The sequence below is a fragment of the Rhamphochromis sp. 'chilingali' genome, assembly GCF_963969265.1.
Source record: "Rhamphochromis sp. 'chilingali' genome assembly, chromosome: 14".
NCBI lineage: Eukaryota > Metazoa > Chordata > Actinopteri > Cichliformes > Cichlidae > Rhamphochromis > Rhamphochromis sp. 'chilingali'.
The window spans coordinates 25,196,120-25,222,373 of NC_137941.1; the positions used below are offsets into that span (position 1 = coordinate 25,196,120).

Sequence of the window (26,254 nt, forward strand, 5' to 3'; positions counted from 1 at the left end):
AAAAACTAATGACATGGCCTCCTTGTTCACCTGATCTGAACCCCATTGAGAACCTGTGGTCCATCATCAAATGTGAGATTTACAAGGAGGGAAAACAGTACACCTCTCTGAACAGTGTCTGGGAGGCTGTGGTTGCTGCTGCACGCAATGTTGATGGTGAACAGATCAAAACACTGACAGAATCCATGGATGGCAGGCTTTTGAGTGTCCTTGCAAAGAAAGGTGGCTATATTGGTCGCTGATTTGTTTTTGTTTTGTTTTTGAATGTCAGAAATGTATATTTGTGGATGTGGAGATGTTATATTGGTTTCACTGGTAAAAATAAATAATTGAAATGGGTATATATTTGTTTTTTGTTAAGTTGCCTAATAATTATGCACAGTAATAGTCACCTGCACACACAGATATCCCCCTAAAATAGCTGAAACTAAAAACAAACTAAAAACTACTTCCAGAAACATTCAGCTTTGATATTAATCAGTTTTTTGGGTTCATTGAGAACATGGTTGTTGTTCAATAATAAAATTATTCCTCAAAAATACAACTTGCCTAATAATTCTGCACTCCCTGTACTGTTTTACTTTAGTCCATGACTCGCTTACCTTCAGGGTCATACGTCACATGAAAACCAAAATAATTCCAAACGCCAGATCTGAATGAGGGTGGGGGAGGTTCAATTTGCCATGTTGCAAGGAGAGCTTAACTTCTGTCTCGCTAGCTTGCCCTGCGTTCTTCCTTCTGACGATGCTGTCTGTGTTGAGCGCTCAGTGGATCTGCGTTCGACAGTGCAGCCTAGGCGGAGTAGTCGAACGCAGATTCACTGAGCGCTCAACACAGACAGCATCGTCAGAAGGAAAGTTGATAAAATAAACTACAAATTTTGTATTGTTCGATACATATGCGTATCGAACCGAAAGCACTGTATCGAACGGTTCAATATCGATACGAATATCGTTGCACCCCTACTATTTACATGACCATCAAAAGTAAGTGCAGAATCAAATTTAACACCAAGATTTGTGATCGAACTTTTCAGATGGGAGGTCAAAACACCAAAATCAACATCTGGAGAATCAGTAAAACGATGTGGGCCAAATAAAATTGTTTCCCTGTTGTAATCATTAAGATTTATAAAGTTATTTGCTATCCAAGATTTGACATTGCTAAGACAGTCAAGCAGAGATTGACATGGGGAGGTATTCAAATGGCTAAAAGGTAAGTAAAGCTGAAGGTCATCTGCATACAATTGAAATGATACTTTGTGTTTACGAAATATCGCGCCAAGAGGGAGTAAATACAGCAAGAAAAACAATGGCCTCAGAATAGATCCCTGAGGCACACCCCAAAGCAGAGCAGCGACAGAGGACGTGGCCAAGCCCAGCTTAACACAAAAACTAATTTCGGAAAGATTTGATTTTATCCACAACAATGCCAAATCAGAAATCCTACACAGTGGTGTAAGCGGGAGATCAGCAGGTCGTGGTCCACTGTGTCAAATGCAGCTGTCATGTCCAATAAGACAAGCGCAGCATATTTACCACGATCAGTCGCAACAAGAATGTCATTCATAACTTTAATAAGAGCTGTCTCTTTACTGTGAAAGGGCTTAAAACCGGATTGGAAGATTTCAGACAGCTGCGAGTCATTCAAGTAGTCTAACAGCTGGGTATGTACAATCCTCTCCAAGATCTTGCTTAAAAAGGGAACCTTGGAGATCAGTCTAAAATTCAACATAACAGAACTATCAAGGCCAGGGTTCTTAAGTAAGGGATGTATGACTGCATGTTTAAACCCACTAGGAACTTGACCGGATAACAGACTAGTACTGATAGTTTTCAAAAAGTAAGGTCCAATGGTAGGAAATACCTTTTTGGAGAAAGCGGGCAGTAATAACATTGTTTGCGGAACCACAGGGCTTAGCATGTACCACCAATTTATCTAAATCAAGCATTGAAATTGGTGCAAAGGCAGAGAACAGACTTGAGCAGGGAACATGCATGGCCGGATCAACAATATATAGGGTCAGAGGCCTCAGACTAGCAATCTTGTCCACAAAAAAGGTAACAAACTTATTGCACACAGCCTTAGGGGATGGCTAAACGTCAGAACCCTCCATGTTAAGTACAGAATTTATAGTATTGTATAAAACACGAGGGTTATGATCAGTTAACCATGGACTAGTCTTGGGATTACATTTTCTTAGCCCTAAAGGGGCAGCAACATCGAGCACAGATTCACAAGCAAAGTCAAAATACAAAAGTAGGTCCTCTGCGGTGGATAACTCAGGGGGATAAGACATAAACTTGTCAAATAATATGGAAAACCGTTCAGCAGTATCAGAGCCAAGGGCACGATAACATCGAACAGATACAGCCCGATTTGCCAAAGCGTTAGAAGGAGCAATATCAAATAAGATACGCATATGGTCGGAGAATACTGCATCTTCGACACGTACATTACAAACAGAACCACTGAACGCTAGTACGGTGGTATGGGTTCCAGATAGGGAGGCAAAAACCCTTGGTTGTTGTATCCAGGCTGGTCAGACATCCGGATGGATAAACCTGGATTTCCAATAATGCCTGCTGATCATAAGACGCTATAGGACAGAAATGTAGTGCAAAGTTACCAAAAACAATAAAACAAAACAAATAAAAGAGCGATAGATGGCGTGCCAAACACACAGGCACCATCTTGTAAATCCTTTGTGCTCTCCCAGTCAATTTTGATATGAATATGAAAATTAAGTCAGAAATGAATTTGAAGTCCATTGTCAACAAAGAGTTAACACAAAATGTGTTATATTTTCTGTCCTATAATGTTGCTTTTTAATATGTTTTATAACCCTTACTATTTCTTTAATTCCAGGGTTTGGTGCCTTTGGTAATACAGTCCTTCCTTACACGAATACCAACAAGGAAAAACTGCTGAAGCCGTGTGATGAGAATGACCAGCAGTGTCAGCCTGCCTTTGGCTACAGGCATGTTCTTAGCTTGACACCAAATAAGAATGACTTCGAAGCTGAATTAAAAAAGCAGTTTATCTCTGGGAATTTGGACTCTCCAGAGGGGAGTCTGGATGCCATGATGCAGGTGGCTGTGTGTGAGGTAAGACCTCTGCTGAAGACCATACAGTGCCGTCCTTTAGGTCACATATCCCTTACCTTTTTTTTTTCTTTTTTTTTTTTGCCTGTCCCGTTTGGTTCTTTTGCCATCAGAATTATTGTCTAAAGGCAAAGAAAGATGGCCAACGGATTTACTTTACCAAATGGTCCATCCCGGCCTGGCCGTATTGGTCTATTTGATTCACCTTTGCTTTTAGTGTTTATTTTATTTTATTTTCACTTGCTTAACACGGGACAGACTTGACTGGGGAAAAGAAAAGGGAGAAAGAAAGAGGGAAAGAAAAACAGCGGGGAAGAGAAGGGAAAAAAACAAAAACCAACAAAACAAACAGACAAAAAATACATATATCAATCACCTGTTGAGAAAGAAAAAAGAGAAAACAAGCAAAAAAAAGAGCAATATAATAAACAACATCATTGCAATGATCTATGTGAATATAACAGTAAATACTAAATATTAAACATTATTGTGCAGCACGTAGGATCGACAGCGCACAGTGTGCTTTGAGGTAGGAGCCAAAAAGGGTGTAGTTTGTGTGTGAGCACCCTTGTGTACACCTGTGAGCATGAGTGCGCTTGTGTTTAAAAGGTTCCTTCATGTAATGATCTGCTAAAGCATAGGTGTCAAACTCTGGCCCGCGGGCCAAATTTGGCCCACAGCCTAATTATATTTGGCCCGCGAAGCCATACCAAATTACTATTAGAGCTGGCCTACTGGTATTATACAGCTAATATATATATTGTTTAGTATTAAGCTTTGCTTGTTCCATATTCAGTTTTTCAGCAAAACTTGTTTGAGTCCATAAGAAAAGATTCATTCTTATATCTAGAGGAAGATTTTTTTTTTCAATAAATCTTAACGTTAGCCCGCGACTTTGTTCCAGTTTTGAATTTTGGCCCACTGTGTATTTGAGTTTGACACCCCTGTGCTGGAAGGTGTGGGGAGCCACAGCCCCGTCCTCCTGGGCAAGAAGCAGGTATGGAGGAGATAAAAAAAAAATCACTTGTCTTAAACATTGCAAATTAGGTTTGAATAAAACATCTGTGGGAAACTCCTACAAATGTGATAAGGCTAGCCATCTCTGACTTTCAGTCTCGAACTAACACGGTGCCTTATTTAAAACTCTAGCCTTTGTGATAAAGCAGAGATTCCTAAAGTATTTTTTGTTATGTAAACATGCACAAAAACACTTTTATTTTGTCCTATATCATCCATTTTATGTGTAAAACTGCTTCTTTTTTTTTGCAGAAAAGCTAGTGCACTGCATCTCGGGGCTAACAGTTACATGATCTAATGCTTATTTGTCTTTTCTGAACAAGTTTCCTCTTAAAGTTCACTCTGAGAGAATTTTAAGCTGCTTCGGCTCAGCTCTGAAGAGAATCATTGTTCAAACTTGGTTCTGACTTCCAGTCAGTCAATCAATTAAAAAATATTATTTTGGATTTCAAAATTTTAATTTGTTTTATCATGTACCTATTTTCAGTAATATCAACTTTAAATAGCAGAAAATTAACTAGCTATTTAATTCTTTTCTTTCTCTTTTTTGCCATATTTTTCAAGAAACCTATATTTGACAACAGCATAATAAAACACCTCAATGTTTTAGGGGCACCTATATGGCCAGTCCAGCTCCTCCTTGACCCCCTCCCACTCTAAGAAAAGTTACAACCACCCATCACCTCCCTTGAGCCGGGTGTCAAAATTTTTAGGGTATTAGTTTAGGGTGTCAAACAATACATGTGTCCAAATTCATAGGCTGCATCCTCCTGAGGACCCGTCCTTCGCGGTCTACGTGTGCCGGGTCCTCAGGAGCCGGGAGTAAATGGCTGTGAAATTGGACGATCTAGCCTTCAGATTTGCATCACCGCTGTCTCGGTGGAGTTTAATAAACTCAGCCATCTGCTCCTTGCTATCTAAAATATAACGGGACACTGGTGCAAATTCTCGACGATCTCACATTCTGTTTAATGAGTTTTCTGTTTGTTGTTTATTCAGCTGTGTGAAAACCAAGGAGGAACCCACCGGGGATTAATAAAGTTTTATTTTATCAAATCTAATCTAACAACTTTAATCTCAGCCAAACCGATTTACTCACGAACAAATAAAACTGATAAACTGAGCACATATTTTAAGTTTGCACACCTACATTCTCACCTGAAAATATGTTAAAATTTTATTTTGTGACCCAGAAACATTAATAAGAGTAATATTAAAATTAACTAGCTAACGCCATTGTTGAAAACTGGAGTTGACTGGGCCGCGCTATGAATTCTGGAATATGGTGGGCCACGAATGATACACCCAACCCATCCTTCAAATCTGGGGAAAAGGAGGACGCATTTGTCGGTTGTAGTGATGGGATTTCCAGCTCTTTTTAGAGAACCGGCTCTTTTGGCTTGGCTGAAAGAGCCGGTTGGTATCGTCGTTGTGGTATCGTTGTTGGTATTGTCGCTGTGTCCAAATTCAGCGGCTGCATCCTTCGGAGGCCGCATTTGCAGGCTGATTACGTTACAGCGACGCAACAAAGGCTGTCCAAATTCGAAGACGCCTCCAAATGCGGCCCACAAATGTGTCCTTCATTTCCCGAATTTGAAGGATGGGTCAAGTGTATCTTTCGTGGCCCACCATATCCCAGGATTCATAGCACGGCCCTGCCAATTCCAGTTACCAACAATGGCAGCAGCTAGTTAGTTTTAATATTACTCTTATTATTCTTTCTGGGTCACAAAATAAACTTTTAAGATATTTTCCGTTGAGAATGTAGCTGTGTACACTTCAAATATCTGCTCGGTTTATCAAGACATCACATATTTGTGGAGATGTCTGTTACCCACCAGCAGTGTTGGTCAAGTTACTTGAAAAAAGTAATCAGTAACTAATTACTTCCCCCCAAAAGTAATCCCATTACTTTACTGATTACTTATTTTCAAAAGTAATTAATTACTTAGTTACTTTTTAAAAACACGATTTACAACCTGAATAGGTGATAAAGCGATAGATCTTTCAGCCCAATTCTACTTTTTCTGCATAATCCATCATACAAAATGTAATCAAATGGAAAAGTCTCTTTTTAAAACTTCTTTTTATTAGTTTTATTCTTTTAACTTTATGCATCAAGCAAAAATTTAATTATATGCAACATTCTCTGACTGGAAGAAATGTGTTTAACATTTAAACCTATTTTCTGCACATTCCAGCACATAAAATAAAATATTATTTTGTGTTTACACTCACTCTTTCAATAGATACAAGTAAAACACAGCAGAAAATAAATAAAATCAAAGACTCAGCGGTCCTAAGCTCTATTTTCACCTGTAAAGCAGGAGTGGGGCAGGCTGCTGCGGTCTGCTTCTCTCCACCCCAGGGAAAAGGGTAACACTACCTGGGTCTGGGTGCAGTTTCCCCCTCCAGGGGCAAGGGTACCTAGACCCGGGGCTTAGAGTACGCTTGGGGAGTGTGATTGTCTGTACAGTGTCTCTTTGTGTCTGTCTCCATGTTGGGTGAGTGCTGAGTAATTGCATATGAGAGCATGAGGGTGGGAATGGATGTTTGTATCTGTGTGTGCCTGTTTGTTTGTGTCTATATGTCAGGTTGGGTATCAGACGCCACCTCTCTAGGGACATCTCAGGCCCTCCATGGTATGGAGGCCTGTCTCCCCCCACCACTCCCCCTGCCAGTGGCAGACGCCCTCAGACATCGGTACGTTGGTGGTTCTTTGTGTCCGGGGATGGGCGTCCAGGTACACACCGGCTCACTCCTGGTGGCTGCTTGACAGGGACTGGAGCCTGGGGCTCGCTCGGGCCCCTTCGGCCCCCCCTGGAGGACGGGGCTGTGGCTCCCCCACACCCTCTAGCTGATCATTACATGAAGGAACCTTTTAAATACAAGCGCGCTCATGCTCACAGGTGTACACACGGGTGCTCACACACACAAACTACACCCTTTTTGGCTCCTACCTCCAAGCACACTGTGCACTGTAAATCTTACGTGCTGCATAATAATATTCAATATTTAATATTTACTGTTATATACACATAGAGCATCGCGATGGTGTTGTGTTTATTATATTGCTGTATTGTTTGCTTGTTTTCTCTTTTTTTTTTGAGGGTCGAGAGTTTATTCCAGTGTCCTGTTATATTGTAGATAGCAAGGAGCAGACGGCTGAGCTTATTAAACTCCACCGAGACAATCTGCAAATTTCATTAAAAGTGTAATAAACTATCATCTTGTCTTTATTTTTAGTTAGCACATGCCTTAAACACTTCAAGCTGTAAGCTAATGATAGTTATATAAGAGCAGACGCATGCTGGTGCAATAAGCTGTACGTTTTACATCCGATGGATGCATGATCTGATTAGTCAACTAATCACAAAAATAATCGGTGACTAGAGTATCAAAATAATCGTTTGTGGCAGCCCTAGTAATTATACACCCACTCACTGTCACAGTATAAAACCAAAAACTTATTTTTTATTACCAATTTTCAACATCAATATTATGTGAAATATCATGGTTTTATTACCAAAACTGTACACATGTATTGCTTAGATTGCAGCAAAACAGAAACAAGCATCACTACCTTGGATGTTTTATCAGTTTTCTGATAATTCAGTGGAGAAAACTTGTATGTCTATTTACTGATCGATAGATACACATGTAGATACATGGATATATAGTTATACATACAGTATGGAATAAATTTCAAAAAAATTATTTCTGAAAAAATAAACAAGCAAAAGTGCATAATTGTTGGACTATGATACAATTAACAGCATTCACAAATAAGAAAGCAAAGAAGTCTATATTAATACCAGTAAATGCATCCATTAGCAAATGTGTGCATATTCTTAACCTGTGAGCATTAGAAAGAGTCAGACATAACTTGGATAACTGTCTGTTGTGTGTACTGCAACAATAGCCCTCAGTCTCCACCAGTGAATGTAGGATTGGCCACAGTGGTGGTGGCAGTCTGGAACAGTGGATTGTCAGCCTGTAACAGAGAGAGCCGAGTAATGAGAAATCTGTATCTTATTTATCTTTTTTATTCATCATGACTTGAAGTTTCAAAGTAAGTTGAAGTAAGCTTAAATCATTTGACGAAGCAAATTATAATACGATACACAGGCTGATCCCAATATGCTGGACATGTGTTCATCTTCTAATGTCAGTCACTTTTAACTTTACAAATTTTCAAACCCTGTTAATCTCAAAGCAGTGACTGCTACTGTGGATCAGTGAGTCACAGCTACATTCATTGTACTGCTGCCAGAGCAAGCACAATCCTTTTCAATGTTTAAACTAATAAAGCCTAGAGACTGGTTGGCTGTGTGGGAGGTCGGCGCACCGGAGCTTAATCAGCACATCACTCTTCCCCTGCACATAAATGAACTAGGGCCTGTTGGGTTGTTGTTGTTGTGGATGTGTGTGGCTGGTAGCTAGGGAGCTGCAGTCGTGGAAGTGGGTGAGCAACAACCGAAATAAAGGAAAATGTTGCAAAATGTTGAACTGTGGTCGTGCCGTGCCTCCTGCCTGCCACAAACAAGTACTCTGCAAATACTTGTGAATTACTTTACTAGCCAAACAGTAATGAAATTGAAAAAGTGCATTGCAACCAGAAAAAAAACAATGTTTGCTTTCAGAGTAAAAGATTTGCCTGACCACTAACCCTCAGAAGGAACAACTTTTATTTTGATGACAAAAATAGTCTGTTTACATTTCGTGTCACACTAAATCAAGTTTCACTACTGCGCTGAGCGTAAATGGCAAGCGTTGTCAGACAGTCTGCTTGTTTCATGCAGACTGTCTGTCTTCCCAGTTGTTTATTTCTTGCTTTAACTTGCTCCCATTACTCACTATGGACAGGAGCTGACGAACTGGGATTTTTAATCCATGTAATAGTGATTCCGACAGGTATTAAATGTTTTTGTAAGAACAGTTTAGTTTTAGTTGACTGAAATGTTGTATCTGAATTACATGAATCAAGCAAACAAAAATAGTAACTGTAACAAGAGAGTTAGATTAACATGAAACCAACACAGTCACTGTCCAAAGAGACCAATCTGAAATGTGTGACAGCTATTTCTGTTTGCACAAATAACTCAGAATGATGTCTCACCTCTGCCCATTTGGACTTCTTCTTTTCATTCTCAAACTTCCTGAACTCTTTCAGGTCTTTCATGTAGAGGAGTAATTTAATAAGCATCAGCAGCAGAATACCGATGAGGGCCACAGCTGCGATGGAGCCTCCGATGATAGCTATGACATCAGGCGGTTTTGGACAATCTACAGAGTTACAAATTAGACAAGTTTGAACACTGAGCTGTAAATGAATGAAATGTAGAAAATGGTAACACAGAGATTATATGATGAGGATCAGATTTGACTGGTGATCGAGTTTGATGATTCATAAAAATAACTGTTCCAATAAGTGCCTGGAGGGGTTTCAAAATGGCTACTGAGTGGCAAATTGTGTTTCTATCAGGGCTTTGAATCTATGTCTGCTGACTTTTCTTAGCCATGCTAGCATAGGTAGCTCTATGAAGCAGGTTGGGCTCACAGAGTTGATTTAAAAGCTGTTGCTGGATAAACAGACATTAAATTTTCTGGCCTGCAAGGTCCTAACGTCCCCCAGTCAGCACATCCCAGCCCTGTGCAGATCCTCAGTGTGTGCATTGTGATAGCACAGTTATTACTGCAATGAATCAGTGAAACTGTTAATAAATTAAGACTGTTTTTTGTCATTTCATCAACATCCTACCTCTTTTCTTCATAATTTCAGCCTCGTAGTTATCCTCTCCAACCATCTGAACCAGCTTAAATGTCATCCAGCATCCCTCGCTGTCTTTCTGCTTACACTCCTTGGGTGAAAAGGTGAACTTTTCTACTATTGTAGAAGAAATGGTCTTACAAGCCTCACTACAGTTTTTTTTAAAGGGACCTGATTCAAAGCCGAGGCATTCAATGCAGTTCCTGAAAACACAATTACATGTATTAGTTCAAAATTCAAAGTCAAAGGTTTCGTTTTTTCTTTTGCTTTACTACACAAAACAGTGAACACCACGTTTAGAGGAAAAGCTCAGTGGAATTAAGAAATCACTTACACTTTGGTCTGGCACGGGTCAGTGCAGCCAGGACATTCCAGGCAGTGAGGACGCTGATATCCCCCTTTACATTCACACTGATTGCACTTGCAGATCCCTCTGCCATTGCAAACACTATTGTTTACGGTACGGCAGGCCTCGTCAGAGGTCTTGCACTGACAGGCAGAGCCTTCAAAGCCAGAATTACATTCACATTTTCCACACTTGCATTTACCTTTTCCTGCAAATAGTAAGAACAAAATATTTTTTTTGCAGCAAGGAGTCTGTGCCACATGACAACCAAGAACATAAAGAACATCACCAGCAAGAGACAAAACCTCTCCTGATGCCTGTGGGTTCACCACATAAAGCACAACCTGACTGGAAACCCACACACACGTTCCACAGCACCGTCTGATTACTTTTGAACCCAAAAACTTTGAGCAAAGTTGTAAACCTATTCAAATTACCACAGAGACACAGCACTTTTAAGACAGCATCTATTATTTTGTTCCAAACCAAACAGGCTAAAAGTAGAATTCAGTTTGTTTGTATGGATTTTAGGAGCATAGTGGAATAATCACAGTGGAATAATCACAGTGGAATAAGAGATGATTGGTAAAGTTAAGATGATGTTCAAATTAAAGACCTGTAATGGAGTGAGTTTGAGCCTGTCCACACATTTAGAAAGGTGTGAGGCCATTGTGAAACACTTTTTCCATCATGGCAGCACAATGGTGCTGTCCTGAGTTTGATTTCACCACTTGGCCTTTCTCTGTGTCTGTGTGGGTTCTCTCTGGGTACTCCAGCTTCCTCCCACAGTCCAAAGACATGCAGTTAGTGGAGTTAGGTTAATTGTTCATGTTAAATTGCCCTTAGGTGTGAATGTGAGTGTGAATGATTGTCTGTCTCTATGTGTTAGCCCTGCGACAGACTGGCGACCGGTCCAGGGTGTACCCTGTGATAGGCTCCAGCCCCCCTGTGACCCTAACAGGAATAAGTGGAAGAGGATGGATGGGTGGATGTTTCCATCATAAAAATGTTTGCACAAGAAAACAAAGTAACTTATTTTACTTTTTTATCTTGTTTTGATATAATTAGACCTTCTTTTGAGGAGAATGACTGCAAACCTACCTCCACATTGTTGGTTCTGAAACTTCTCACAGTGGTCATCGTCACATTCACAGTAGGATCCATAGTATTGGCTTCCACTATCTGTGTTGTGGCACTCGCACCGGCCACACACACAGTCTCCTCGACCCTCACACTCAGTGCCATTATCCTGCTGACAGGATGCTCTCAGGGTGTGCTCTTGTTTGTTCCCAATTTTGCAGTTACAGAACTGACCAACGTGACCTTCTTTGCACCTAAATAAGGAAAAAATACATCAAAAAATTTGAACATTAATAAATAACAGAAAATAAAATTTGCCACAAAATATTTGTTCACTTCCAAAAATTAATACTGAGGAATCTGTTAACTGTCCCATAATCATACACATTATAATCCATAGATAACTCTATTCAACACACCACAGCACACAAACCATTTCTAAAACTACAAACACGTTCACAATTTTACCTTTGATCTTGCCAGTAATGCTTGTGTGCTATTAACACCCTACAATACTCACCAAAAGACTCAAAAACAACACAAACGTCCACAAATCTACTCCAAACTGAACCTGGGAACAATATGCTTATTTGCACACCTCAGTTATATAGGTATTGAATATATCTAAATTATACTATATTTGCACATTTTGTTTATTTGTTATTTGTTATTAGCCATGAGGGCAGTGAAGACAGGCAGATGATGAAGAGAAGAGAGTTCCTGTGTCTAACACTTCTTATTATTATTTCTGGTCGCACTCTTCTGTGCTGGACCAAATATGGCGGCAGTCCCACAAACAGCCACAAATAGCCAGGTGAGGCTAAGGTCCAGTGTTGCTAAAGGCTGATGGGTGTTTGTGACCAGAGAGCAATTTGCGTAAGACAGTTTGGAACAAAAAGTCCAAATGGAGTAGAGCTCTGCTGTGTGTCAGCGTGTGAAACTGTAGCAGGAGTAAGAAGCATTAACTTATAACCTTAAACAGCCTGTTGGGGACTGACTCTGTGTCAATGTGTCAAATATTTACTTACTTTTGGTCAACAGAGCTTAACAGCTGTAGTACTCTTATTTAAGTTTTATCATGATAGATAGTGTGTTTACGGATGGCACTATAATTACAGGTAGAGGCTGATAACTGCATCAAGCAATGACATAAACAGGGACAAAGTTTCACTATTTCCACTGGTGATCTGTCACAAATAATTCTCAAAATACTTTGTGAAAAACATAGTTTATTAAACACTTTCTGATGCATGACTGCAAATAAATGCTCACTCCTCCTCCAGCAAACCTCTTAGGTGTGAGGGAGTCTGTCCTCTAAATGATGCTGGTGACTTTTTCGTCTTTCACTTGTGCAGATAAAACTGTGTGGATTGTGACAGATGGATGTGTTGTGTGAACCTAGCAGACTTTTTATCAGAAGTTCAAAGAATGGACACAGTTTGACATCATGACAAAAATGAAACTATTAGACAATTTTAGGAAACAAAGTAAAATATGAAAATGTTGATTTGATCACACCATCACTAATATCAACTTACAGTAATTATCAAATAATACTAGCCTTTCTCACTCATTCTTTATCCTAATGTGATTGCATCTTTGATGATGAGTCAGGTGAGTCTGCAAACAAATTTATCTGATAATAGTAGTGTTTCAATTTTCATCCGGGTGTAACGGCAGTCTGGCGAGGAAGGAGCAGCTAGCAGGTCCAGCGGGCATGTGGTGTGGAGGTTAGCCGGACAACTTGGAGGCCAGTCAGTTAAATAGACCTTTATGTGTTGTTGGCAACATGAGACCACACAAGCCAGGTCTCCACGGCTCTACTCAGTCCATACATACATGTGTGGGGACAGGTAGGCGTTGGCACCAGACTGTTACAATGGTAAGGTCTCTCTCTGAACAGATTGCTCGGCTGCCACTGCACTCACACACACACTAGGAGACTCCCACAACTACTACAGTAGTAGGGCAACCCCCGCTAGTGGTGCTATAACACAATAAGAGTTGTTACAAGGGTTCTCTTCCTCTAAACCTCAACACCTCAAAAACATGAATGTTTTCATAAGACCTGACTTCCTGTCCCTCACACTGCTAAACATTTACACAGTTAAGCTTAGAACTAAGTCAGAAGTGTTTATCCATGTGCTTGTCAGTGCAAAGCAGCTCATTGTGGATGGTGCAACTTCCAATTAGTTGTATGATTCTTCTTGTGGCTACTGTGAAAGTGTGTTTTACTTCATGTCCATCAACCTGGTCATCTCTCCTAAACAGTCCAGCTTCTTCTTCTTTATAACTCTGTCTGTGCATTTTCTCTTACTTAGAAACATTGCTGTAAAGAATTCTGTTGTAATGGTCACACGCAAACTGACCTTTTCTCTTTTTAACTTAATCTGCCAAGTAAGTTTTTATCCCTCAGCTGTAAAGGCTGATCGGGTATCTCCTTCACCCCAGTGTGGATACCGAAGTTTGTGAATGCAATAACTTGAGAACAAGGCGACGAAGGACTTTCTAGTTGATACTAGAGATGGACCGTATTACATATCGGTATCGGTCCAATACTGGCCTAAATTACTGGATCGGATATCGGCGAGAAATAAAAAAAGTAAGGAACAAAACTTGCGACACGGCGTAACTCGGCTCATAACCGTAGCACGTCGGAGCAGTGTGCTCACGTGATAGAGCGGCTGTGTGTATTTGGAGCCTGGCTACCAAACCAGCATTTCATCTCCGAGAAAGTTATCCCAGAGAGCAGTAAAGCAAGTGTGTAAGTTCATTTCTGAATGTTTGTAAAGCATTCCCACGTTAAGCTTAACAACCGATATATGGAGCGACTGCCTCTCTCTTTCCCTCACCTTCCTGCTGCTACTTCAATCGTGAAACTGCTTAATGATCAGCTGATCGGCTTTTCTGTCACGAGTCCGTCTCTCTTCTTTGTTTTTGGCCCACTTTGTACCAGAAAATGAAACCAGCAGCACGTTTAAGCTTGATAAGCTGTTGTTAGAATTTATTTAATATTACTTTCTAGACCAGGATCCTTTTCTAGCTGACGGCTGGTAACTGTGCAGGGGCGGATCTAGCAAAGTTTAGCCAGGGGGGCTGATAGGGCATGAACAGGGAAAAGGGGGCACAAAGACATACTTTTCTTTCTTATTCTCATTTAAAATGTCGAGCTTTTAATAAATAATTATCTGAATCTTACACCAAAAATTTTAATCTGATGTAAAATGTATAGAAGTCCATTACTGTATATAGTAACTGTTAAGTCTAACATATCCTAGTAAGCTATAGTACTTTTTCCTTTGGGAAAGTACCATCTGTGAATTCTGCAATTCTGTTGAAGAAAGATGTTGAATCTATTTAATTATTCTTGACAAATAATTTATTTCTGTGCATTTTTTTCACACTGCATCAAATTAAATTTGATTACATCGATTAAGCATCATGAGGTGGAGGGTGGGGGGTGGTTCCCTTTTTTTTTTTTGCTGAGAGCTTGCAACCCTATTAGTTAGGTTGCTTAATATTTCTGCTAAGTACTCTTTAAAATACCAGAATAGGAAGGATGAAGTAGGTTTAAGTTTATTAGATTGATCAGTATTGCTGAACTATGAAATATTTTGGGCGCAGTATATTTTTTACATACAGGTATAACAGAATAGCTTTAGTGTTGTTGTTTATTTAAACTTGAGTATAAACTTATACAAAATGCAGCAAGATATTAAAAAAAACACTATATCGGATACATATCGGTATCGGCAGATATCCAAATTTATGATATCGGTATCGGACATAAAAAAATGGTATCGTGCCATCTCTAGCTGATACTAGAGATGGACCGATCCGATATTACGTATCGGTATCGGTCCGATACTGACCTAAATTACTGGATCGGATATCGGAGAAAAATAAAAAATGTAATCCGATCCATTAAATATCACGAAAGCACCTCACAAAACTTGCAACACGCCGTAACTCACCTCAGAACGTTAGCACGTCGGAGCAGTATGCATCACGTGATAGAGCGGCTGTGGCATGCGGGACCGTCGGTGGTCTGGATAGCATGTGGAGCTTCGCTAGCAACCCGGCATTTCATTTCCGACAAAGTTATCCCCGAGAGAAGTAAAGCAAGTGTGTAAGTCCATCTCTGAATGTAAAGCATTCCTGCGTTAAGCTTAACAAGCGACTGCCTCTTCTTGCTGCTACTTCAATCATGAAACTGCTTAACGATCAGCTGATCGGCTTTTCTGTCGCGAGTCCGTCTCTCTGGTTTGTTTTTGGCCCACTTTGCACCAGAAAGAGGAAACCAGTGGCTGAACAACAGCAGCACGTTTAAGCTTGATCAGCTGTTGTTAGAATTTATTTAATATTACTTTCTACACCAGGATCTTTTTCTACGTAGCTGACGGCTGGTAACAGTGCAGGGGCGGATCTAGCAAAGTTTAGCCAGGGGGGCCGATAGGGCATTAACAGGGAAAAGGGGGCACAAAGACATACTTTTCTTTCTTATTCTCATTTAAAATGTCTAGCTTTTAATAAATAATTATCCGAATCTTACACCCAAAGTTTTAATTTGATGTAAAATGAATAGAAATCAATTACTATATATAGTGACTATTAAGTCTAATATATATACCCTAGTAAGCTATAGTACCTTTTCCTTTGGGAAGGTACCATCTGTGCAGTCTGCAATTTTGTTGAAGAAAGATGTTGAATCTATTTAATATTTCTTGAAAAAGAATTGATTTCTGTGCATTTTTTTTCACACTGCATCAAATTAAGGTTGATTACGTCGATTAAGCATCATGAGGTGGAGCGTGAGGGGTGGTTCCCTATTTTTTATTTATTTATTTTTGTTGTTGCTGGGAGTTGGAACCCTATTAGTTAGGTTGCTTAATATTTACGCTAAGTACTCTTTAAAATGCCAGAATAGGGAGGATGGTGTAGGTTTAAGTTTATTAGATTGATCATTATTGCTGAACTATGAAATTTTTTTTTTGCATACAGGTATAACAGAATAGCTTTAGTGTAGTTGTTGTTTTAAACTTGAGTATGAACTTATACAAAATGCAGCAAGATATTTAAAAAACAGTTTTGTTGATTAAAAAACACTATATCGGATTCATATCGGTATCGGCAGATATCCAAATTTATGATATCGGTATCGGACATAAAAAAGTGGTATCGTGCCATCTCTAGTTGATACCATAGGTGCATCAACTAAAAATAACTTTGAATCCCACTGACCATGACTTCAAGGTCAGAGGTCAAGTTTTCTAAAAATCTTCTGAATGAGATAGCTTGAGAAAAAAAGCAGTGTAGGATTTTGAAATTAATAACATTGGTGCTTTATCAATAGGAAAGCTACAAAACTTGTGACAATTTAGCTAAAAGTTTCAAATCTATGTACTTCCTCTTTTCCAAAGATGGATCCAGTGGGCCAGATTAGAGTCTTTGCTTATCCAATTCTAGCCTCCGGTCCTTATTAGAGATGGCACGATACCACTTTTTTATGTCCGATACAGATACCGATATCATAAATTTGGATATCTGCCGATACCGATATGAATCCGATATAGTGTTTTTTAATCAACAAAACTGTTTTTTAAAATATCTTGCTGCATTTTGCAAGTCTGCAAGTTCATACTCAAGTTTAAAACAACAACTACACTAAAGCTATTCTGTTATACCTGTATACAAAAAAAATATTTCATAGTTCAGCAATACTGATCAATCTAATAAACTTAAACCTACACCATCCTCCCTATTCTGGTATTTTAAAGAGTACTTAGCGTAAATATTAAGCAACCTAACTAATAGGGTTCCAACTCCCAGCAACAACAAAAATAAATAAATAAAAAATAGGGAACCACCCCTCACGCTCCACCTCATGATGCTTAATCGACGTAATCAACCTTAATTTGTCAGGCTACATAATGTAAGGCTACATTTCACTGTGTGGTATACTTGTATAACTATGCATGTGACAAATAAAGAACCTTGAACCTTGAATTTGATGCAGTGTGAAAAAAAATGCACAGAAATCAATTATTTTTCAAGAAATATTAAATAGATTCAACATCTTTCTTCAACAAAATTGCAGACTGCACAGATGGTACCTTCCCAAAGTAAAAAGTACTATAGCTTACTAGGGTATATATATTAGACTTAATAGTCACTATATACAGTAATTGACTTCTATTCATTTTACATCAAATTAAAACTTTGGGTGTCAGATAATTATTTATTAAAAGCTAGACATTTTAAATGAGAATAAGAAAGAAAAGTATGTCTTTGTGCCCCCTTTTCCCTGTTAATGCCCTATCGGCCCCCCTGGCTAAACTTTGCTAGATCCGCCCCTGCACAGTTACCAGCCGTCAGCTATGTAGAAAAAGATCCTGGTGTAGAAAGTAATATTAAATAAATTCTAACAACAGCTTATCAAGCTTAAACGTGCTGCTGTTGTTCAGCCGCTGGTTTCCTCTTTCTGGTGCAAAGTGGACCAAAAACAAACCAGAGAGACGGACTCGCGACAGAAAAGCCGATCAGCTGATCATTTAAGCAGTTTCACGATTGAAGTAGCAGCCGGAGAGCGAGAGGCAGTCGCTCGTTAAGCTTAACGTGGGAATGCTTTACAAATATTCAGAGATGGACTTACACACTTGCTTTACTTCTCTCGGGGATAACTTTGTCGGAGATGAAATGCCAGGTTGCTAGCGAAGCTCCAAATGCTATCCAGACCACCGACAGGTCCCGCATGCCACAGCTGCTCTATCACGTGATGCATACTGCTCCGACGTGCTAACGTTCTGAGGTGAGTTACTGCGTGTTGCAAGTTTTGCGAGGTGCTTTCGTGATATTTAATGGATCGGATTACATTTTTTATTTTTCTCCGATATCCGATCCAGTAATTTAGGTCAGTATCAGACCGATACCGATACGTAATATCGGATCGGTCCATCTCTAGTCCTTATGTTTGACACCCCTCTTGTAGACTCTTTCACTTACAATACAAAGTGCCTTGAGGCCACTGTTGTTGGGATTTGGCGCTATATGAATAAAACTCATTTGAATATTGTGAACTGAAAGGGACACTGACCCCTACACCTCTTCTTGGCTATCTTTAGAAAATGTGGCTTGTGATGGGAGAAGAAATTACACGTCTTTTCAGACCAGGACAGAGAAGTACAAAGAGCAACAAAGTCAATCTTGTGTGATGACAAAGGACTGCCTTGACCTGTATTTATGATATCTGACATGAGTTGAGACTGATCACAAATGCTGGTGACAGAGAAGAAGCAAAGCTCTAATCCCAGGCTGTGTTTGAATTATCCACTTGAAGGCTGCCAATCTCTACTTCAGACAGATGCAGTGATTTACTGAACTAAAGAAAGGGGCATTACTTACAGTGTAAAGCAGCTCTGGTTGTCGGCATTAACAGGAAAATAAATGTCACCATTCTTATATGTTTAAACAAATGACTGATGCTGGTACTTTTCTGGCAGACAGAGCAGGCTGCAAACAGCTTTGACGACATTTAAGTGGATTCAATAACATTTTCAGTCGATACCAAAAAACTGAGAATCAGAGCTTACCTACAAATACCACAGCTGATGCTTCCACTCATATTGCAGTGTGGATGGGGGTCAATAATGGGTCCAGCAGTGTCACATTGGCACTTACATGTGGTATTTATGGTCACTGTCAGCGTGTCTTTAATGCCCCGTGGACTGATGGTAAAGAACTTGTTCTCCATACACGTGTCTGCGGTCACCGTAATTTCAAAAATAACCTGGAATGGGAATTCAGGTGTTGTGAGTCACAAGTGCATATAGTATAACAATACTCTAAACTGGTCAAAACAAGAGATTCACTTTGTATAACAGTATACAGTGGTCTCTCGCTATAACGTGGTTCACCTTTCGCAGCCTTGCTGTTTCGCAGATTTTTTTGTGTGCAATTTTGCATGCAGTTTTTTTTTTGTTTGTTTGTTTTAAACAGCGCATTGTGTTCTGCGTCCTGATTGGCTGTAGACTATTGTCAATTGATCTCGTGCCATATCTCCTGTACAGTACAGAATGCGTTCAGCTTGTCAAATTTACATAAATCTTAGATCGCTAGCAGTGTGACTCTGAAGTGCTGTACTGTATGTTTGTAAGTTTTCTCCCCAACAAACACAACAAGGTCGACGAAACGTTGTCACCTGCGGGAGCCTTTGGTTTCATTCTATAATACTGGACTTATTTTTCTACAAGGTTTGAACTTTGTGTTTAAACAAGAGAGAAAAGTGTGAAAATGTTCATGCCTGTCTGAGAAAAGTGTATAAAGTGTGTAGTGAGGGGTTTTACAGCCTTAAAACATCTATAATAATTGTAAAAAATAAAACCATGTGCAACCGTGGCAAAAAGTTAGTCTAGAGCCCTGTAATATATCAATGATACCCAAAGAGCTGTGTATACATTTTTAAACATTATTGGCTCTCAACATTTGGCTGTTCTGCCCACGTGGTCTAAAGCTTGCAGGTACATGCACTAATTTGGTTTTCAACTTGATTTAAACTGTCTTGTTAAGAGTCAGCCCATGGTACTCAGTATTAGAATGATACTGGTCTATCTGGACCACTTTAATAAAGAGTGACTACCTAAGTTACTCTCCATGAGTAAGGTTTATCGTGTGGATGGATACCACATCAGCATAATGGTTTTTATTACATCAGGCAATTGAAATTAATAATTGGGTCTGAATTTAATTGTTTATCAATGACAAATCACAAAAATGACTTTTGTGTACTGACCAAAACAATACTGCACAAAGTGGCTGAGACAAAGTTCTTCCACCGCATGGCTGGGTTTGTCCTTAGAGTTTAGGCTGAGGAGTTAGCTTGGTTGGTTTTATTTAAAAAAGCCATTTCGAAGGTCAAGTCAAGTCAAGTGGCTTTATTGTCATTTCAACCATGTGCAGTGGTACAGTACACAGTACTGTACTGTGTGCCTCCAAGACCATGTTGCTATATATGGCAGTCAATCAACAGGATGACATAAAGTGCAAGTGTGCAAAAATTGCAAGAAAAAAACAATAACAAACCAGTGCAACACCAGACAGAACAGAATGATACTGAACCAACAGTGCAATAGAAAAGTGCAACAATGGCAGTAGGTTGTGCAAAAAGTAAGCATTTTGCAATAAAGGGCATCTGAGAAGGATGTCTTCAGCCCACCTACCATTTAAAGTACTCTCCCAACTAGGTGAAAACTCTGTGGGATCCTGGACTTGGTGAAAAGGTTAAAAATTCCATATCATATTCTTTCAGATCTCCTCAGCAAGGTTGGAGGGTCAAAGTATCATTAATGCTAAAGGAGGCCGAGGAGTAACTAAGCATCTGAGACAATGAGCAGGAAAGTGCAGGACGGACAGGTGAAGAGGCCATGCTGCTAGCAAGTCTGCTACGAGCTAAGCTAGCAAAACAGTAAAGACACAGTGAGTGAAAACTTTGGCTATAAATTAGCGAGCGAGTACACAGAGAGTGTGCTTCGGATGAAGCACATTAAGGTTTTATTATGAAATAAAAAGTTATCTAAAACATTTTAATTAAATTATTATGCAGATGAGCTACTCAAACACACCACTGTGTGTTGGAATAGGAACAGGAAGTGATACTCTACCGCAGAGAGGGCAGTGTTACCAAGTGACAGCGCCACCCAAAGGATCGAGAATTAAAGATTCTGAGCTACAAAATAGGTGCCACCAAGACTTGGACCACCCATCCAGATCAATCCAATGTTCACTGACATGTGGGTGACATGTGACTATGAAAAGTTCAAAGAACACTGACCTCATCTCCCACGTGCACTTGGTCACAAACCCCCTCTTTCTCGCTTTTTTCTCCATGGCTGCATATCGGCCTGTAGACGACTCTCACTTTTTCAGGGAGATTGTCATGAGTTATGGTCACTTTAGAGGATAATGCCTGTCATGAATTTGAAAAGATGGTAAATGGTCTGGTACAGTAAAGATAATGAGAGAGAGAAAAAAAAACACCTCCAAATCATTAGAAATATTCCACTCATCACAAAATGTGTCAACTTACATTGTAGGCTCTTTCAATCAACTGAACAACATTCTTGGAATCTGATGACAGAACTCCAACTTCTGATTTTGGAATCATCTTTGAGAGTTCCTTGGAAAGACATGAAATGTAAAATCAGTCAAGAGTCCAACTATTTTTGCCCCACAAGCAGATAGAAAATGAAAGGTACATCTTATTTACCTTGTACACAGACTCAACATTTTGTGTCACTGCAAAAATCGTCTGAATCCTGTTTTTTTCCAACTGCATAGCTAGCTGTCCAACAGAGGGGTAGTCCTGGAGATTTTTGGAGAGTGGAGAAGAGATGGAAAAGAAAATAAAGTGATATGTATGTGTGTGTGAGGCGTCAGCGTATATATAAATGCAAGTATGGATTTTATATCATTGTTTTCTGTGCAGTCTGATTTTTTTTGTCCTTATTCAAAAGAGAGGGGAAAACATTGGATGCTTATAAATCTGATCCATGTTCTTCTTAGAAGCTGAACAAAACTCACATGATTCCATACATACCATCTCAGTGCTCTTGACATAAAGATTGTTTTCCATGTAACACTTTTCATCATTGGGTTCCAGTATACCGGCCAGCTTTCCGTCCCCAGCCATATGGAATCCAGCATCAGTGGTAAGCACAATCAGCCGAGTGCTGTTGCTGTTCCAACCAATTTTGTCCTGAACAACATATCAGGGAGCATTAAGACCCAGTCAAATGCTGTCAAAATCAACTTTGGCTAAAAAAAAAAGCTGTATTTACTTTTTTTACCCTGAGAAAAATACATCTAGATCGAATTTCTCTAAAACATTTAGTTATGAACATAACTGCTGTGTGAGCCATGTTTGGCTGGATGGAACTCCATTGTTTCATCCTGTTTCCAGTCTGTTAGCTTTGACTTTTCAGAACATGTGACAAGTCATAAATGAGTAGAGGCCTACATGTTTGGCTATATGAGCTGTGGGCATTGACTGTGACGAAGTTTAACCACTGCATGTGTGTATATGTGTTTGTGCATCTGCTGCACTGTGGTGCTTGTCTCTGTGGTGAGCAGGTTAGACTCAGATCAGTATGTACGACTGACCAAGAAAGCTTGTAATTAACACTTTATTTAAAAGCAACCATCATTTACATTTAGAACAGAGGCCGACCTGTTCAGATGCCACCAGATCAATGATAAGGGATGTGTGATTTAAAGGACGGCACTGTATGGTCTTAGCAGCAGAGGTCTTACCTCACATACAGCAGCCTGCATCATGGCATCCAGACTCCCCTCTGGAGAGTCCAGATTCCCAGAGATAAACTGCTTTTTCACTTCAGCTTCGAAGTCATTCTTATTTGGTGTCAAACTAAGGACATGTCTGTAGCCAAAGGCAGGCTGACACTGCTGGTCGTTCTCATCACACGGCTTCTGCAGTTTTTCCTTGTTGGTATTCGTGTAAGGAAGGACTGTTTTATCAACAAAGGCACCAAACCCTGGAATTACAGAAATAGTAAGGTTTATAAAACATACTAAAAAGCAACAGTATAGGGCAGAAAAGATAATACATTTTGTGTTAACTCTTTGTTGACAATGGACTTGAAATTAATTTCTGACTTAGTTTCCATTCATACCAAAAGTGACTGGGAGAGCACAAACCTCTGTAGGACAACCTCCTCCCTAATGAATGAACACCACTGTGTCGTTAATTAAAAGCTCTCTGTAGCCATATTTAGCTACTGAAAAGCAGGAGGTACATGTTACATGAATCCACCAGCAGAAGAGCCCTACACTCCACAGTTGATGCACTAATGCACTATTATAGCAATTTTAAAGACACTGACTAATTTGGATTTAAATGTTCATTCGTTGCTCTTTGGCTGGAGTTCCTGTCCACAGTTAGTAAAATCTGTGTATACCAAGTTGGGAGATTATGATGTAATGTTTTTACCTATTCTAGCATGGTTTGTGATTTTTCTCAGTGCAGCAAAAAGATCTGTTCCTAGTACTTGGACATTTGCCAGGTCATCCTTCATGGAGTAGGACAGATCCATCAGGTAGTAGAGATCCACTGGATGGCCCTCAGCTGCCTTAAAAGAAACATTGAATGAAACTGGAAGTCCTGCAAACACAGTTAAAAAAAAAGGGAATGATTAAAGGCAAAACCAAAGCTACTCCCCCCCATACATACAGTAGAACAATATATGAACTGTAAATAGTACATACAGTACACAGCATACATAGGCACTAGTAATATACAGTGGGGCAAAAAAGTATTTAGTCAGCCACCGATTGTGCAAGTTCCCCCACCTAAAATGATGACAGAGGTCAGTAATTTGCACCAGAGGTACACTTCAACTGTGAGAGACAGAATGTGAAAAAAAAATCCATGAATCCACATGGTAGGATTTGTAAAGAATTTATTCGTAAATCAGGGTGGAAAATAAGTATTTGGTCAATAACAAAAATACAACTCAATACTTTGTAACATAACCTTTGTTGGCAATAACAGAGGTCAAACGTTTACTATAGGTCTTTACCAGGTTTGCACACACAGTAGCTGGTATTTTGGCCCATTCCTCCATGCAGATCTTCTCGAGAGCAGTGATGTTTTGGGGCTGTCGCCGAGCAACACGGACTTTCAACTCCCGCCACAGATTTTCTATGGGGTTGAGGTCTGGAGACTGGCTAGGCCACTCCAGGACTTTCAAATGCTTCTTACGGAGCCACTCCTTTGTTGCCCGGGCGGTGTGTTTTGGATCATTGTCATGTTGGAAGACCCAGCCTCGTTTCATCTTCAAAGTTCTCACTGATGGAAGGAGGTTTTGGCTCAAAATCTCACGATACATGGCCCCATTCATTCTGTCCTTAACACGGATCAGTCGTCCTGTCCCCTTGGCAGAAAAACAGCCCCATAGCATGATGTTTCCACCCCCATGCTTCACAGTAGGTATGGTGTTCTTGGGATGCAACTCAGTATTCTTCTTCCTCCAAACACGACGAGTTGAGTTTATACCAAAAAGTTCTACTTTGGTTTCATCTGACCACATGACATTCTCCCAATCCTCTGCTGTATCATCCATGTGCTCTCTGGCAAACTTCAGACGGGCCTGGACATGCACTGGCTTCAGCAGCGGAACACGTCTGGCACTGCGGGATTTGATTCCCTGCCGTTGTAGTGTGTTACTGATGGTGACCTTTGTTACTTTGGTCCCAGCTCTCTGCAGGTCATTCACCAGGTCCCCCCGTGTGGTTCTGGGATCTTTGCTCACCGTTCTCATGATCATTTTGACCCCACGGGATGAGATCTTGCGTGGAGCCCCAGATCGAGGGAGATTATCAGTGGTCTTGTATGTCTTCCATTTTCTGATGATTGCTCCCACAGTTGATTTTTTCACACCAAGCTGCTTGCCTATTGTAGATTCACTCTTCCCAGTCTGGTGCAGGTCTACAATACTTTTCCTGGTGTCCTTCGAAAGCTCTTTGGTCTTGGCCATGGCGGAGTTTGGAGTCTGACTGTTTGAGGCTGTGGACAGGTGTCTTTTATACAGATAATGAGTTCAAACAGGTGCCATTCATACAGGTAACGAGTGGGGGACAGAAAAGCTTCTTACAGAAGACGTTACAGGTCTGTGAGAGCCAGAGATTTTCCTTGTTTGAGGTGACCAAATACTTATTTTCCACCCTAATTTACGAATAAATTCTTTACAAATCCTACCATGTGAATTCATGGATTTTTTTTCACATTCTGTCTCTCACAGTTGAAGTGTACCTCTGGTGCAAATTACTGACCTCTGTCATCATTTTAAGTGGGGGAACTTGCACAATCGGTGGCTGACTAAATACTTTTTTGCCCCACTGTATACAGACACATAATTCAGATTGTTGTGATAGGGTGAGTTCATGCAATTTTTATAAGCACTTTCTGCTTGGAATGAATCTGTGAGAAACCAGGCCTGACATTCACTTAATATTGTAGGCAACATTAACCGATTCCACTGACCAGGTCGCAGGTCAAGGTCAATCTTCTGAGGCCTCATTTGGACAACTTGCCCATTTTGAGATGCAGACAGAGGATCATCCTTGGCAATGTTTCGTTTGTTTTTAGGGGAGATGATTTCATTCTCTTTGCAGCCTTTTTTGATCAACTCAGCTCTGGTGTTACAGCGCACTGCATCCTGTTCTCCATTTTTGGTGAAATTCTGCATGAAGGGAAGGAGACAAAAAAGAAAGTTCTTCTTCATAATAAATCTTGATACATATCACTTATCTGTGTCTTTTGCCCAAGTTTAAAAAGAATTTTGTCAATAATCCTCAAGTCAAAAGGAAAAACATTTTCCAGCGGCTTACACTCACTATAGTAGTGAGTGTAATGTACAGTATGAGCTCCATCAGGACAATATCACAGTCACATTACAATCACCACTTATTATAAAAGTTATAAAAGCACAAAAGTTTGCCTGATCGGTATTATCACATAATAACCATTTAATGATAAAAACGCATAATGTTCATAGTTGACCTCTGAGTTTAGATCCACACAGCTTATAGCATGAAACTGAAAAACCATTGTTAACATTTCTAAGATCTGCACCACTTGTCATATATATTTATCACTGCTTTCAATGGTCTGTATCACAGTGAATCATGGAACTGTTCTCATATCTCCCCTTTCATAAAGCCAGGTCCAGTGTATCCCTAAAGCACCATTCCTTTGTAATATTAGAACTGGACAAAGTCTTGCTATGGGTACAGCCAGTTAGCAAAATGTGGTTTTTGATGCAGCCTTGGTGAAGTACGATAACTGTAAGATTTTTTTAAAATGGGATATGCCATTTTTCCAAAAGTTTTCACGACGTTTACACTGCTGGGAAGGGTTAAGGAAAA

General features: G+C 39.9%; 1 protein-coding gene across 4 annotated transcripts in view; it reads right to left on the minus strand.

Moving 5' to 3' along the window:
- Positions 1–7,595: 7,595 nt before the first annotated feature.
- Positions 7,596–26,254, minus strand: part of itgb2 (integrin, beta 2) — a 30,697-nt gene continuing 12,038 nt past the window's right edge. For 2 of the 4 annotated variants that reach the window (XM_080902032.1, XM_080902031.1), the window contains exons 5-17: positions 25,371–25,569; positions 23,319–23,489; positions 22,622–22,863; positions 21,909–22,067; positions 21,579–21,674; positions 21,399–21,488; positions 21,144–21,278; positions 18,907–19,103; positions 11,339–11,571; positions 10,226–10,445; positions 9,883–10,094; positions 9,241–9,407; positions 7,596–8,115 (exon numbers count right to left, since the gene is read on the minus strand). In XM_080902032.1, coding sequence (XP_080758158.1) covers positions 8,047–8,115; positions 9,241–9,407; positions 9,883–10,094; positions 10,226–10,445; positions 11,339–11,571; positions 18,907–19,103; positions 21,144–21,278; positions 21,399–21,488; positions 21,579–21,674; positions 21,909–22,067; positions 22,622–22,863; positions 23,319–23,489; positions 25,371–25,569 — 2,190 coding nt within the window. In that variant the 3' untranslated portion in view covers positions 7,596–8,046. The remainder of the gene's footprint in view (positions 8,116–9,240; positions 9,408–9,882; positions 10,095–10,225; positions 10,446–11,338; positions 11,572–18,906; positions 19,104–21,143; positions 21,279–21,398; positions 21,489–21,578; positions 21,675–21,908; positions 22,068–22,621; positions 22,864–23,318; positions 23,490–25,370; positions 25,570–26,254) is intronic. The other 2 variants (XM_080902034.1, XM_080902033.1) reach the window with 1 other exon arrangement.